Source organism: Prosopis cineraria, unplaced genomic scaffold (genome assembly GCF_029017545.1).
Source record: "Prosopis cineraria cultivar Desert tree isolate PC_DT_omini unplaced genomic scaffold, ASM2901754v1 PC1, whole genome shotgun sequence".
In the NCBI taxonomy this organism is placed as follows: Eukaryota; Viridiplantae; Streptophyta; class Magnoliopsida; order Fabales; family Fabaceae; genus Prosopis; species Prosopis cineraria.
In genome coordinates this window covers 41,815,115-41,831,497 of record NW_026555332.1, presented here as the reverse complement: position 1 = coordinate 41,831,497, position 16,383 = coordinate 41,815,115, and the positions used below count along the sequence as shown (strand labels likewise).

Genomic DNA, 16,383 nt, shown 5'->3' with positions numbered 1-16,383 from the left:
TTTTTTAAAACATGCAAAAAGCATATTCAAATGTAAGGTGCATTCCATATAAAAATTTTACACTATGACTTTTTTTTTTTGGGAATATGTATAAGTGATATTTGAATATATGAAAGAAAATTATATTTTGTTGGAGATTAGCTACATATCATGAAAAAAAAATTGTATACATTCCTAAAGGTATTTATAAGGAAATTAACAAGGAATATTTGAATATGCATAAGTGATATTTAAATATATGAAAGAAAATTACATTTTATTAAAGATTAATTACTTATCATAAAAAAAAGTTGTATATGCATATCGTGAAAAAAACATTGTATATGACATATTGAATCAAAGGACCTCATTCTTCAAGGTTTAACAAATTGTCATTGAAAAACATTGTTTGACATATTGATGTCAAAGGACCCTATGTAACACATTGACAGCAAAAGACCTTGTTCAAATTTTTTTTAATATCATTTAAGACATTTATGTCATTTAACCTTCATCAATTATTGACAGTGACAGACCTCATTTCCAAAACATTTACAAGTCCTTCTTAGCAATTAATTTTCTAGTCATGCCTTTTTTAGCAACTTTTCCTAAAAAGAATTAAAGAGAGAGAGGGGCAATTTTTTAAAATGAGCCGTTAATGTTTCATTAAAATTTGCAAGGTGTCTTATAATAAGAATTAATGGTAATTAAATAAGAGGCAGGAAAGTAAATTATTATGATGTTTAGAACATTAATTTGTTTTCAATTTAAACATATATTTCATAATGTTTTTTGGCTCCCAAGGTCCCCACAGTTAACAATCATAACTCATTTATCAAGAAATTTTAGCGTTATTTAAGAAGTTATTCTCTCATAAATAATACTCTCCATGCACACATCTAGAAATTGAACTTTAAAATGATACTTTAGGGACCAGACCACTATCATTTATGCCATTTACTTGGTATACATTTCATAATGTTTATTAATGGCCTACATGTTGTAAACGTTAGTTATTAGAATAGTGACACGTGCCGGAAGCTCCTTTCTTCCCCGAGTCATGCGTTTTGTATGGTTGATCAAGAGCAATCTGAGGAGTTAACATAACAATGGTGGCAGTCCACTGAGTGCGATGCTGGGTGTGGTGCTTAATATGGTGAGACAATTTTAATAGCCATATATATTAATGATTTTGATAATTGCGTTGAAGAATTTATATTTGATGTCTCACAACTCAGGTACGTGATGGAACAAGTGCCAGAAGAGATTTACAAATTGTAGCTAAACTCAGAGACTAAACATATACAATCCCTTACAAGCCACTGATAAAATGGGTGATCTGCTTGTCTAGTTATAATTGGCATGCTCGTGGAAGATGCAAAGCGTGGGGTTCCCACTATGAAAAAGAAGAACCATATTCATCAATCATCACACACTATCTCGCATTTCCTTCCAACCGTATCGTTCCAATTCCACACCACGCAAACTTTCAATTCCATATTTCTCACGCACCTCTCCAGTAACAATATCGTTTGTTTTTTGGTTTGACTTCAAATAACAATACCTAAATTCAGGTTTCATGTAAACATTGGAGTTTTATTTTTATCTGATTGTATTTGCACAAACTTAAATCTAATATCTTGTACTTAAAAGAACCACTGCCTCTTCCACCCGGACTGCATGTCAATGTTATATCGGAGTTTATGAATATATAATTTGATTCATATGGGTCCACTTACTAATTGATAGGCTTTTCGTCTTTGTCACCATGTCTCCTTCAAGTCTCCTTTATTTAAAAAAAAAAAATTGTACGAGGAAATGCGGCAACTTAACCATGGTATGACAAAGGAAAAAAAAAAACCATTTACCAATACGTTATACTTTTAAAAATATTTTTTCTAATACTAAAAATTTAAAACTTAATTTGAATGACATCGAGTTTTATTTTTAAAACAAAAAGTATAAAACTTAACTCCTACCGAGCCAAGTTTTGTACTTATATTTAAAAATAAAAATTTGATGTGACATGTGTAGTAGATTATGTCTATTATAATTCCACCTTAACATATGACTATACTCTATTATTTTTCTTCCCTTCTTCCTTGTCACTAAAGTTGATAATTCAGACTAAACTCGACTAGTCAACCTAAATCCAGCCAAAAAAATTAGGACTAGATTTAGAAAAAAGATAATTTTTTTTATTTTCGTGCCTATTAGCCTGAATGCCTAAATAAAAAACATATTTTTAAATATAAAATATAATTAAATATTAATTAGCTCTTTAAGTTTTAGGTTATTTTATACTCAACTGTTATATATTTAAATCTTATACATCATTAAAGTATCAAACAAATATATTTTATATTTTTTATAAAATAAAAAAATTAATTTAAAAGTCAAAATTTAATTAAAAATAAATTCCTGAATTTTATTTTAAAAATTAATTTTAATTAATTTTTTATTTTTTAAAAAAAGTTAGTTATTTTATTTTAAAATATTTAATATTTTTTTCATTGTAGTGCCACGGTCAAATTGCCAGGAAATGCAGTAAGCCCGTGTCTTTGATGCTAAAACTATATGGGCCTTACGGTCGTGACCAGAAAACAAGGGCCCTGACTTATCGTGAATGGATCGTCAAGAACTATACTGGACCCATGGTGAATTTAAATGATGCTTATTATATATATGTTAGGGACTGTTGGACGAGGATCAAGATCTGATGCGTGTGAGGTGTAGGGTTTCATGATTTTTCTCCTCCGCAATCACAAGAATAAATGACTTTTTTCTGTGAGTGCATGATTATAAATGACGACTCTTGGCAGAAAGGGTGGGAGGAGTGAGAAGGAGAGAGAATAATTAGAGAGATGCCAATAAATGACGGTTTCATGGAAGTGGTGCACAGTGTCACATGGCGCCTAATGAATTTAGCAAAGTGGGTGGCCATGTGAGTGACAGAGAAAAGCATCATGGTTTTCCCTCTCTCTTCTTCGTTTCACCTGCCACCTTTTTCCTTTTCACTCCTCATTAATTCTCAATTCACCCAAATTGCCTCGTCAAATTGTTTTTTTCCCCCCAAAAAAAAAGTCAATGATTAATTTCAAGATTCTACGGCTCCCCTTCCCTTGGCTAAACTCCAGAAAGACAAATATGAGTGCGACAATAACAAAGAAAAAACGAATACGATGACGGAAACAAATGTGGGGAGAAATTCCTCTTTTGACCTGAAATTAACTCAAATTTGAAATTGGTTAGTGATATGGCGCGGTGTGTGTGTGATAGGATGAATATGCCAATCCCTGAGGATGGGTCTGAAATAGGTTGTGCGGTGAAAGATTTGATCATAAAATGGATACTCAAGAATAATGCTAAAGATAAAGATATGTTGTTAGGAGATAAGAGCTGGTAATGCACAGGACCACCACGTTCGCAAAGTGCCCTTAATCTTTTATGCCCTCCGTAAATAATTCTGTGGTCCATTTCTAATCTTCCCCATATCTCCTTCCTCTTTTCTAGTTTTTGTTCTCTTCCTTGTTCCTTCTTTCTCCTAATTATCCCCCTTTTTTGCCTTCATTTTTTTTTCCTTTTCAAAGCAAATCACAGCTTTAATCACGTCCTGACAAGATTTACAATCTACTTGGAGGAGAATATAATCAAGCAGCTAATCATTAGGAACAATTGCTTTATCCGGGAGCAACATCGAGGATTAATTAATCGGTGTTTGATGGAGAAGTGATCCGGGTAATTACAAATTAGCAATGATTAGAAATTGGATTGAAGGGTAATATATACTAATTAATAATAAACCTGCTGCTTCGACTTGTGGCTTGATATATAATCCTGACATCCAACAAAGGGGATGAATGTTAGGTGAAATTAATGTTAGTTTGAGGGCAGAGTTCAACGTCCCTTCTAAATCCACTCAGAATCAACCACCACAGCACGTCAAGTCCTTCATTCAAGCTATAAGAATTACATCGAAGTAGGTAGATATCTACGTTCTGAAATAATCAATGAATTATTACAAACACAAACACGCACACCGTGATGTATCTTCCTTTAATTAGTGAAGAATAGACCATTCAGCTGTAGCATATATACGCCATGTTTAAATGATATTTGATTTGATTGTGATCACTGCACAGTTGCGTGGCCAATATTAATTGATTAACGTGAAAGCCCAAAATTAAAAGCTAAGAGCTCGAAGCCAGATGTTTACTTTGTGGAAGATGACCCTATGGGCCATGGGCAAGGTGTGATATGTTGATTTTCACCCAACTGGCAGAGAAGATCGAGGTTAATAAAAGAGAATCAAGGAGGGCAAGAGATAGCGAAGTATCATGAAAAAGGGGCACACAATGACACAAAAGTGGGCGTTGAGAATCCGATGGAAACAAGTATGAGGATGTAACGCTAAGCTGCTTGGGTTACTCTGAGGAAGAAGGGATTATAAGCCAAAGTGAGCATTGATAATGAAGCTTATAGTAATCAAGGTGCAGCTTGAGGCGTTCACGGGACGGGACGGGATACGAGACGGGAGTAAGAAGGGATTATAAGCCAAAGTAAGCATTGATAATGAAGCTTATGGTAATCAGGGTGCAGCTAGGGGTGTTCACGGGACGGGACGGGATCGGTACATTCCCGTCCCGTGTCCCGTCCCGAAAAAAAGATCGGGACTGAATTTTGGTCCTGTGTCCCGTCCCGTCCCGATAGTCATCCCGTCCCGTTAAGAGTCGGGACAGGACCGGGACAAGATCGGGACGTCCCGCCGTCCTGATAAATAGAATAATATCAAAAAAATATTTGAATAATAACGTTCATTAAAATTTTAAATCATATAATTTATTAAGTTTAAAATCAAAACAACACAAGCACATAAATAACAATAATTTAAAATCAATTATTGAATTATATTAATCATAACTACATATTATAATAACAAATAGAAGTGATCTTTATGCTATAAGATTAACAACAACAGGCAAGTCAAACACAATATCAAATCATTATTCTTCTACTTTAGTGAAGATGAACTAAGCTAATTACTCTTCTAAAAATAAGCAAGAAATATGTTATAAATAAAGGTTATTAAATAGATAGATAAAAGAATAAATTATATTAATATAATTAATATATTATAAAGAAAGATATCGCCATATTTATTTCATGCCATTAAAATTATCAATATAAAAAAATTTTAGTTTTAAATAAGAATTGCAAGTATTAAAATTATAATTGATATAATTAATATAAGTATAAATTATATTAATATAATTAATATATTTAAAATAAAAAATAATATATATAATATTCGGGACAGGACGGAACGAGACGTCTCGACGGTAATCCCGTGTCCCATCCCGTCTCGAACCCCTTTCCTGTCCCGTTCTGTAAAGTCCCGTCCCGATTATTTTCGGACCGGGACAAGACCCGTCCCGATATGATTGAAACAATACCGGGCCAATCGGGATGGATCTAGGCTGAACACTCCTATGCAGCGTTTTGCTCTGCTTTTGAGGAAAGGTGGGGCCACTCTTAGTATTAATTAGTCACACATGGGCCATGTTGCTCTGTTAATCATAGATCTACGAACAGCCCCGCACTCACCCAATTAAAAGTACTCCACCTGTTTCAATATATCTGTCGCTTCATAATTTTAATAAAAATGATTCTAGTAGTGGAGTAAGTAATTGCCGAGAAATTAACACAAAATAGAAAAGAACATTTTAGAAAAATATAAATTTTTAGATTATTGGAAAAATATTTATTCTTACGTATGCGTAATTTTAAATTACAGATATTATTGTGAATAAAGAGGGAGAATAATAGCTATAAAAAAAAAAGGGAGTTAAACAAGGGCAGATTCCTCGGTTTGTGTGCTAAATCCTATCCACAAAAGGGCTGACTAGATGCAGCTTGCAACTAGGCCTACCATTTTGACCCAATAATGATCTGCTCAAGCACTCCAATTTGGAGTAATGCTCCGGAAAACCTCAAATTCCGCAGTTTGATTAGTTCACCGCGTCACGTCACACGCCCCATCCATCGAAGTACTATAGACCCCGATAAACTCCAAAACCCACCACCCTGTCTCTATTATTGGTCAAGTGATCGAAGCGTCATTTACGACAATCATTTTGATTTTGGTACTGGTGATGTCTCACTACACATAACAGTACTCGTGCCTCATGCTTAATAATAATAATAATAATAATAATAATCAGATTTTTATCTCACGAGAATTGGCTAAGCTCGGATTTCATGTTCACCAAAAAGGGGTGCCTAACCCCGGAACTTTTACGACCTAGAAATAACACTCTATAGGCACGTGCATTGTTGGAGATAACGTGCACGCACGTTGCAGCAGCAGAAGCAGAGTACTCCCTCTGATGTTTTCTTTATTTTTTATATAAATTATTTTTCTTATAATATAATATCTGATGTAGAATTTTAAAAACACCTTCTAACAAATTTAAACAAATATAAGATTGTAGCTTTTTTAAAAAACTCTCCTCACATATCAAATAATCATTTTTAATTTAGGAACAAAATTTAAAAAAGATTTATTTTTAAAATAAATTTTTTATTTTAACTAATCATTTTAATTTTGAAAAGTTAGTTAGGAATGATATATAAAAAGAATGCGTAGAGGCAATAATAACTTTAAAACTACCGGCCACCGAGCTTGTTTTGTTTGATTCAGACAAAAATGGTTGAAATTCAAGTCATGGGAACAGAGGATTAGGATTGTGGTTGGGAATGAGAAATTGGAAAGCTGACGAGTCTAATCAGGTAATTCAGGGGGTCAAGTCTGGGAATAGTGTGATTTATGGAGGTAGAGACAGAAAAGTTGGCTCCCATCTGTTTAAATCTTAATCTCGGGGCTTAATCAACTTTGCTGACGAGCATGATGCGAAATAACTCCCATGTTAAGCGATGTTTGTATGATTAGGAAAAGAACTTTGTACCTCACTCTGGCTAATTAGAAACAAAGCGTAAAGGCCATGATTTCGAGCATTCCTGGAACCATCCATCTTTTCATTGCTCTACCCCTCACCTTTCTATTCCTTACACACATAAACGGACATTTAATTTCTTTTTACATGCCTTAGTTTATTTTTTTCTGGCCTCAACAGTTTGTTATCTACATTTGTGCCGAATTCATCACACCAACCCTTATCATTTGACATTAATGTTCTTAACATTTTTCACACGTCACATTTTGATCCTGGTATCCACTGTTAAGCGCATTTTTTGCCAATAAAGAGGGCTAAGCCCATTTACAAAATAAAACTGGAGTTTGGGGATTGAGATCCCACAATCTCCCTGCGCACAATGTCCTTTAAGCAAAAAGGAGCAGAATCAAAAAAACGCAGATCCATCTGTTCCTCTTGTTGCCAACGTATCCGCAACATGATTCTGATCACGAGGGGCATATTTAATGGAAGAATGATAGAAAACTCTTAAAAGATTAATTAATTTAACTTAAACTTCAAATATTAAACTTTAAGAATTTATAAATTTAATTTTTAATTTTATAATTTTATTGTGAAAAATTTATAATTTATTTTTTAAATTTTAATGTGATTAAAAAATAAACATTTATTTTCTCTATTAAAATTAAAAACACAAATTATAAATTCATTATAACTAAGTTACAAAATTGAGAACTCAATTTATTAATTTCTGTAGTTTAACCCTTGAGACCTTAATTAAATTAATTGATTTTCCTAAAATCTATTTGACATTATCCCATATTTAATCTCCACCATCCAGTCGCAAAGCAATATATTGGAAATTACCAGCAAGACCAGCCCGCAACAGGTTCGCTCCGTGCATTCTACCTGGAGAAATTCTACACCTACAAGCACACTCCAGTCAGACTCCAAAGGCTTGTTTGAGTTTTGTTCCAATTTTTTTTAAAAAAATAATTTTATAATACAGTTGTTAAAATTATTTTTTAAAACAAAATGAAATGAAAATCTGTTTGATTATATTAATTTTAAAAATTAAAAAATAGACTGATAGTGATAATTATAGACATGATGACAATTTATGATAAAAATTGGTCAAAGTAAATGTAATTTTAAAAAAATCAATGTAGTGTATTTTAAAAATAAAAAATAAAATGAAAATAATTTAATATTGTCTTTACTTTAAAAAAATGAAACACTTTTGAAAACAATTAAATTGAAAACACAAAGTCAAATAAGTTTTAATTTTTTTTGTTTTTAAAATCAAAAAAAGTTTTTAAAAATTAAAAACAAACAAACCTAACATTGCAGTTTTCCATGTTCTATGCTCAATGCTTTATACTTCCTTCTTTTCCTAGCAGTAAGAACTAGTTTTTTTTTTTCGTTTTTTGGACAAAGCAGTAAGAACCAGTTGACGACTTTATTTTGATCATAAATATAAAATTTCAATATACTTTATCATCTAAATTTATATATTTTTTCTTAAATTATTCTTTTTAATTGCGCACATTAAAAGGTGGTTTTCATCAAAAAAAAATATTTTCAATGGAAATGATTAAAAACATTAAAAAAAATCAACATATATTTTGTATAAATAAAAAATTTAACTATTTCTTTAATCTACGTGAAGTAATAATTAATAAATTAGTAAATAAAGCTAACAAGGAAAATTAAATAACAAATCCTTTATTATATTCTATTCCGTTTATCCTTTACCAAACAGTGGGATTCGTCCCTCCAAAGCATGACACTGATCCACTGCGTATCCCTTTTCCTGGAATCCCTTATTCCATGCAACGCATTGGGACTGAGCGATGAAGATGACTAAATTCAACCAGTGAGTTCCTCCTGTATCAGCCCAATCTATCGTGTGTTTTTTAGCTTTTTAATTCGAGCTAGTGTTTTTATTTGGATGTATTAAAATCTAAATCAAATTATTTTCATTATTCGTTTCAAAAATAAAAATTTAAATTTTAAATACAACTTATTCAGTTTTTCTTTTTTAAATAAGCTCACCCATCAAAATTACAGAGAAATTAGAAAAATAATATTTAAAGACTCTCTAAGAATGTCAATGGCAATTTCCGACCTTCAATTTTGAAAATTCCAAAGAAAATAATCAAAGATTGAGGTCCTTAGTTAAAATTAAAATTTTTTGAGTTAATTTTTCCAATACTCTGTTTAACCTTGGATAATTTTAGTTCTCAGTTTTTTGTAATTTAAAGAAGTGAAGATTAGTATTGGGAAGTGAAAACCTGAGAGGCGAATATTAAAAATATTGAAGCTAAGTCTAAAAAATGTAAAAAATGAGATTTAAAAAAAATAACTTTGGAAGTTTTTAACTCCAAACGGTGTTAATGAATTAACTTTGGTATTAAAAATGAACCTTGAAGTTGATCACCTGACAAAATGGACTTTCAAACTACCCATGGTCTTAACTTTCTTTGGAGATATGCTAAAAATCTCTTGAAATTATGCCCAAAGATTAAAACAGGGCTGTATAAAGGATTGAACTGAATTGAATTAAACTTCAACCTAATTCGAAGTCTGTTCTATTTTATGAAAAAGATTTAGATACCCCATAGTCTAATCTGGTTCAGTGATAACTCGAAGATTAATAAGATCGAACTTGGTTCATAAGACTGGAAGACTGATCATATTAGTCTAATATTCACTTAACTTTTTTTTTTATTTTTTCTCTATGAGAGGCAATAATCAATTGCAACCTAATAAATTCAATTAAAATAATTAAAACATTTACAATCATCATAAATTCATAATAATTTCTGAAAATAAGAAAAAAATATTTCAATTATAGTCCACGTGGTCCAAATTATTAAATTATTAGTCTGAGTGTGTGACTTTGCGAGGAACCAGACTTATTAAATTATTATTAGTCTTAACTTATTATTATAAATAATTAGTAAATTAATTATAATCATATTAAATAAATTTAATAGGAACAGATTAGACTAAATGATCAAGATGCCTAATCTCTTGTCCACTTCAACTCGAATAAACAGTCTAATCTTTTTAGTTCTAAAGGATCAATTTTTAATAGGACTAGATAATATTGGACCTTCTTGGATCTAATTGAGTCAAATAAAACTGGAGGACTTCTACATAGCCCTATATTAAGGGAAATTCAATGACCAAGTGCATTAAAATAATTAAAAAAGGATTGCATGAATTGACCAAAATGTCCCTGTGCCTTTAGCAAAGCCGCTTCCATTGTTCATTGTGTCTACGTCCTCTCGCTTCCTTGTCATTGTGTCTAAAATGTTGCTTTTACTAATCCACACTTAGCTACTAACCCTAATAGTAATTAAGGGATTACCATCTCATAAGAGACATTGTAAGTTTTCAAAATATTGAAAATAATATAAATGTGATCTTAAGTTTTCAAGCTTTAAACCACAATAATAAATTTTTTATAAACTAAAATCAGAGTAAAATATATTTATAAAAGCATGAGATGCCCTGTCTTGCCACAATTCTTAGCTTACCTCACATGACCTTAAAAGAGGTAATATCAAAGGGCGCCAACTGCTGGTGGTAATCCGGCCGCATCTTTTCTAGTATCCGTTCGGCCTTCCACTGGTTATCATCATAGTTCCTCAAATATGTTGAGTATTTTGACAACTCGATAAATTTAGCTATAAATTTCTCCTCATTCATGTTTACCTACTGAAGTCTATGAAACTTTGCTTTATTCTCAGCTTTAAAGGATGCAGGGAAATAGTATGCAAAGAACCTTCTCTTGAATTCTTTCCATGCCAATAGAGAGCCATTAGCAGGCTTAACACTTTCACTGTTTTGCAGCATCTTCCAGCATAACTGTAGCTAGTAAAACCCACCACTTGGGTGTGCATGACATCATAAAAAATATAGTCTTGAATTGATCAATCCACTTGTCCCTAGCTCTATTCTCCATTAAACTCACGGATGATGGATGATTCAATCTCATGAATCTCTTTAAAGCAAGCTCAATAAATCTCTCAAGCTCTTTCCCCTTAGGCCTCATTAGCTCCGACCTCCTCAACACACTCTCTTCAAAATAATCTTCCTTTAGGTAGCCACATGCCTACCATGCAAATTATCATATTTCTCCTCATCTTATCCACAGTCTTACTGCTTTCACCAGGTCCTTTTTTGAGGATCTTATCATGCACCTCAATTTTCTTTTGTATTCCCATCATCATTCTCTTTAATTCTTGCAAGATGTCATCATTCCTGCAGTAGGTCTTGGTTGTTCCCTTCCTTGTACACTTGACTCCAAAACTTCCCGTCCTACTCTCTCTTCTTCTAATCTGTCATGTTCCAGTCTTGGGATATTCTCTAGAACATTGCCGGTAGCTATCACCTTGCTACCTCATACCATTATTGCCTCCTAATTATGAAAGTAATCTTGAAAGTGAAAAAAAAAATTAGTTACTAGCTCGACAAAGGGAAAACACATGTGTATGATAATAATTGCCAACTTTATATATAAATGCAACGAGGCCAATTCTTGAAACTCGAATACCTGATACCAAGTTGTAAAGTTATCTTTATTAATCCACATTTAACCACTAACCCAATGGTAATCAAAGGATTAACTCAAACGAATTACCATCTCATAAGAAAAATCATAAAATTTCAAAAATATTGAAAGTAATAGAAATGGGATTCCAAGTTTTTAAACTTTAAAATACAATAATAAATATTTTATAAACCAAAATCAAAGTAAAAGATATTCATGAATGCAAGGGATGCCAATTTATTTTCAAAATATTTGCTTTTAAGTTAAACAACAACATTCCAATTCAAAATTAAAGGATGCGCTGTGACTTGTCACACATGTGCCCGACACTTTTCTCTCTATGCCATATGTCACAATGTATTGTATAAAATGACAATATTAATGCTATCAAATTGATAGCATTTAGGGTGAATTTCCAACTTGTTCTTTTTTCAGGGTGAAGACAACCTCACAGACTTCTATGAGATAGAGGGTAAATAAGAAGAAGACACAGGACCTTGGGAGACATGTGAGATGCAAACACAAAGATCTCAAGAAGGGATGAATTGAAGCAAATTAGTAACTAAACAGAGGAGAAGAAGAGCTATGAGGAGAAGCTTGAGCTTTACTACATAGTTACCCAATATGCCAGGAAGAAGCTTCTTCTCTCTCTTTTGCTATTGTTTGCAAAGTGTTGAGGGGAGAGAAAGAGGAAGTGGAAGGCCCGATGAAAAAAGGGACAATTCATTCGATTCTTTAGAGGCTTTTCTAAATATTGTAATAAATTTAGTCTTTAAATTCCTCTTGATCATTGAACATAATTTCCCTTTCAATCAAATCTTTTTTAACAATTCTCCCTACTTTCTTCCTTTGGAACAACTCAATATCATATATTATTTAATAGGTTAAAATGTAAAAATACCTATTAAGTGATCGATTAGGAGCATCCAATAATCTAAAATGAAAAAAAGGGTAAAAATATCATTAACATTATCAAAATTAGTGTAAAAGTGACCAAACCATTAATTTTACCCTAGCACCATTAGGTTTTCATGTTAAATGCTGATTGTGCTTGCCACATATAAGTTTTTACTGACATGGATTAAAAAAGGGACAAAAATACCCATGAAATTGTTAGCCAATAGCATCAAGTAGCCTAAAGTGAGAAAAAAGATAAAAATACTTATAACATTATCAAAAGTGGGCAAAATTGATCAATCCATCAAATCTTTTAAATATTGACTGTTTAAATGACACTTAAATAAAAGTAGACCATTTTTTTCGCTAGCTATGAGCACAAAATATTCTCAAATGAAATTATATGGAGGTTAATCAATCATCATATGAATATCATGTAAAAAAATTTCATTTTAACTAAACCACAAGTTAACTTCTTTGTAGCAGTGATAAAATCATTTAAAAATTTTAAATCTATTATAAATAAAATTGGTTAAGATTATAACAACATTCTTAGAATAGGTGACATAAGAAGTGTGTTTACTTTTAATTTTCGATTGTATATAACCTATCTCACTATATTAAATTTTAAATTTTATATATAAAAAAATGAGTGAAGAGGGAGAAAAAAAAAAGAGTGTAATACGTCAGCTAAAAAATAAAATTTGATGGTGTACCTCATCAATCAACTTTCATAAAAATTAAAAAGTGAATGTTATTAGAAGGTTTAAAATGCCATTTGCCCGTGAAATGGTGCTGAAGAATCGGGATCTGAGTGGGAACTGAGAAAACTCATAATGTCAAACCGCACCAACGTTTCAGAAATAAAGCAGCAATTAAGGACGAACGACCTCCCCCATGCCTGTGGTTAGGACATACTATGAAAATTGGGGTCAACTAACTCTTTAAACTTATAAATAATTAAATAAAATATTGTATATATGACCAACCTATTCACCGTTTAACTATAATTTTAATCCTTAATTCTTAAATTAAATCTTTTAATTGGTTAATGCTTGCTTTAGAGTTTAAAACATCAAAAGAGTACCCTCTCCTCTGCACAGTACTAATACAGTAAAAGAAGTTCCATCGAAATCAAAAACACCCAAAACCAGTGCTACGCTGGTTGACTGGACCCTGCCCTCATTTATAGGTTTTCTGTAGCCCATGTTCATCGCAAGAGAACACATGAATAAAGACCAGCAAATCACATTACAGACCACTTAAACAAAACAAATTTCCAATTTTATTATCATATAAAAACGAAAATTTTATAAAATCACAGAAATATATATCACACAATGCTAGACATAGGTGGACAACACCGCCAGGCCGATGCTCTCATCCTCATCTTCACGGAAACAATATTTTAATGTTAATTTTCAACATGGTCCATCTGCTTGCTTTCCAAAACCGAATATTAAATACAGTGAACTGATCCATAAAAGGAAAGTGCCATATCCCCCTCAACCCCGCTACTGGATATGCTATATATATAAAAAATCAAGTTAGATTACCATGTTTTCAGAGATCATCTTCTAGAAAATTGTAAGGATTAGATTCGGCTAAGCCACTAATAAAATAACACTAGCCAACACGCCTTCCAATCCTCAAGTACAAAAGCATGCATGCTTAATTGGAAAGAATAACACAAAGGCGTCAAATTAAAATAATACCTTGTCTTTAGGAATCATGGGCCTCGTCCCCATCCCTGATCAAAACTTTCCTTATTGATTAATTAATTAATTAAAATCCATATAACTTCATCGGATATCATTGAAAATGGCAAAACCTTGCATTTTAAGACACTTCCTAATGTACCATTTACTTGATAATTTAAATGCACTTCCCCCCTTAGAGTAGATTAAATTAAAGAATGGCACTGCACAGTTCGAAACCGACCTACTCTTCTAAAAATCCACGTAACAACACTTTCTGCCTCTTTCTCTCGGACACAAGTCAGGATACGTATAAGATTATCAGATTCTCTATTTTTTCCCACTAGAACAGTACTACAAGAAGAAATGAGAAAGAACTCCTAAGTTCAGTGTCCAAAAGCCCCCCAAGCAAACCCCACCCAAAACTGGGCAAGAACGTGCAAAGGGGTCGAAAGTCAGAACTAAAATCTACCGATTTTCATAGGAAGCATTTGATGAGCAGCAAAATAATAGAAACCCAGAAAATAAATTCCCTCGGGATATAGATCTCACTCATGTTAATTATCCTTGAGGTGATTCATAATCTCATTAATAAAAGCTAGGGAAAAAAAAAGAAAAAAGAGAAAGAAACGACTAATTAACTGGCACCAGCTTACTCTTAACTAATATATTATTTTCCTTCTTATTCTCCACCCAAGTTTAAGAAGATGAAGACGACCCATTAGCACCGGCGTTCGCCCCACTATCGTTCTGGTAGTGATGATTTGGACCCTGGGCGCTGCCGTTGTTGTTATTGTTGGCGTCGATTTCATGGTTGTGATTGTTGTTCTCGTCTAGCTCGAGAGCATTTCTATTCCCATTCGTCGCATCTTTCTTCCCAAAAGTATTCTTATTATTATGCATCCAAACCTTCAAAACACCTCTATCCACCCCGACCTCGTGGCAGAACTCTTGCACCAATTCGTCGTCTCTCTTCTGCATCTTCCACCCCACTCTCTCAGCGAACTGGTACATTTTATCCTTCTGTTCTTGCGTGAACTTGGTCCTGAATCGCTTCCTCGAATTCAAATTCGGCGTCCCCAAAGCATTCACCGGAGCGGCCGTGCTCTCCGGATGGGCCGATAAACCGGCGGAGAGAGCCAGGAGCATGTGGGGTGCAGAGGGATAGTAGGAAGAAGAGATCGGGGGCGGGGAAGCTGAATTGGGGCTCCGATTCGGAGCCTGAAACGGCGGGGGTGGCGGAGGGTGGTGCCGATGGTGGGGCTGAAACTCGATAACGTGGGTCGCAGTGGGCTCCTCGGGTTCGCGGCGATGGAAATTGCGGTGACAACCGCAGGCGGCGCATTTGATGGAGCTGGGGTCGGCAGAATTGGCGTTAGGAGAAGGCATGAATTCGCCACAACCGTCGAGCGCGTGGCCTCCCAAGCTGGCTGCATGGTTTTTCAAGCATTCTTTGTAGATGGCCGCAACGGGCTGTTTGTGGTGTGCATGGTGGCGCTTGAGGACGCCGTTGGAGAAGAAGGACTTGGAGGGGGCGGGTTGGATCCGGGTCGGAATTTCAGTGTCAGGTTCCGGAGATTTCGCAGCGGTAGAATTGGAGGCGGCGATGTTGGTGACCGGTGCGGAGCTCAAGTCCATGGCTCAAACATCTAGGGTCATGAAAAGGAAAATCAATCCTTGGGTTTAAGGGGTGATTAGGGTTAGGCTTTTGTGGAGGTTAGGAATCTATGTGACAGTTGGTGGGAGAGGCAATATCGTGATATCCGCGGAAATTGAAGTAATGGAAGTTGCGAAGCTAAGAAGAAGAGGAAGGGGGAAGAGAAGGGGGAAGAAGGAGATGACGGGTGTTGAGGGGGATGACTGTTGATAATAGAAATCTGGGTTATGTGGTTGTGCTTCTTAACCACTTATGTTTTTTAAACCCTGGTTCTAATCTATGGTTAAGAGGCAGACCCCACATGGGGTTAGAGGGAGAGGAATGGGGAAATATAACTCCCGATTGCCAAGTAAATGATTGGGGAAGGAAATGGAAATTGGAATGGAAATGAAAATGGGGAGAGCGATTTAATTTATTGGGGAAAGAAGAGGCTGAATTGGGGTAGGGGCTTAAAGTATTTAAAAAGCAATAATGAGTGGGTCAGTGCGGAGTTGACTGTGGGGTAAGTTTCTTGCATGGGGTTGGAAGAGCCTGCAATTCTGAACCATTTACTGCTCTCCCATCTTAATTTGTCAAGTTGGCAGCCAAGCAAGCAAGCACCCTACAGCTTTCACTGTAACATCACTCATCTTTTCTTTTCTTCTTTTTATTTTCCCGTTT

General features: G+C 34.0%; 1 protein-coding gene across 1 annotated transcript; it reads right to left on the bottom strand.

Annotated features, from left to right (window-relative positions):
- Positions 1 to 14,370: 14,370 nt before the first annotated feature.
- LOC129303157 (zinc-finger homeodomain protein 10) lies at positions 14,371 to 16,103 on the bottom strand. Its single transcript, XM_054942268.1, has one exon. It carries the CDS (start codon positions 15,702 to 15,704, stop codon positions 14,766 to 14,768), a length of 939 nt encoding a protein of 312 aa, XP_054798243.1. The 5' UTR covers positions 15,705 to 16,103; the 3' UTR covers positions 14,371 to 14,765.
- Positions 16,104 to 16,383: the final 280 nt, after the last annotated feature.

Excerpts from the sequence above, each read along its gene's own strand:
- LOC129303157 (XM_054942268.1), bottom strand. The coding sequence starts at position 15,704 with ATGGACTTGAGCTCCGCACCGGTCACCAACATCGCCGCCTCCAATTCT.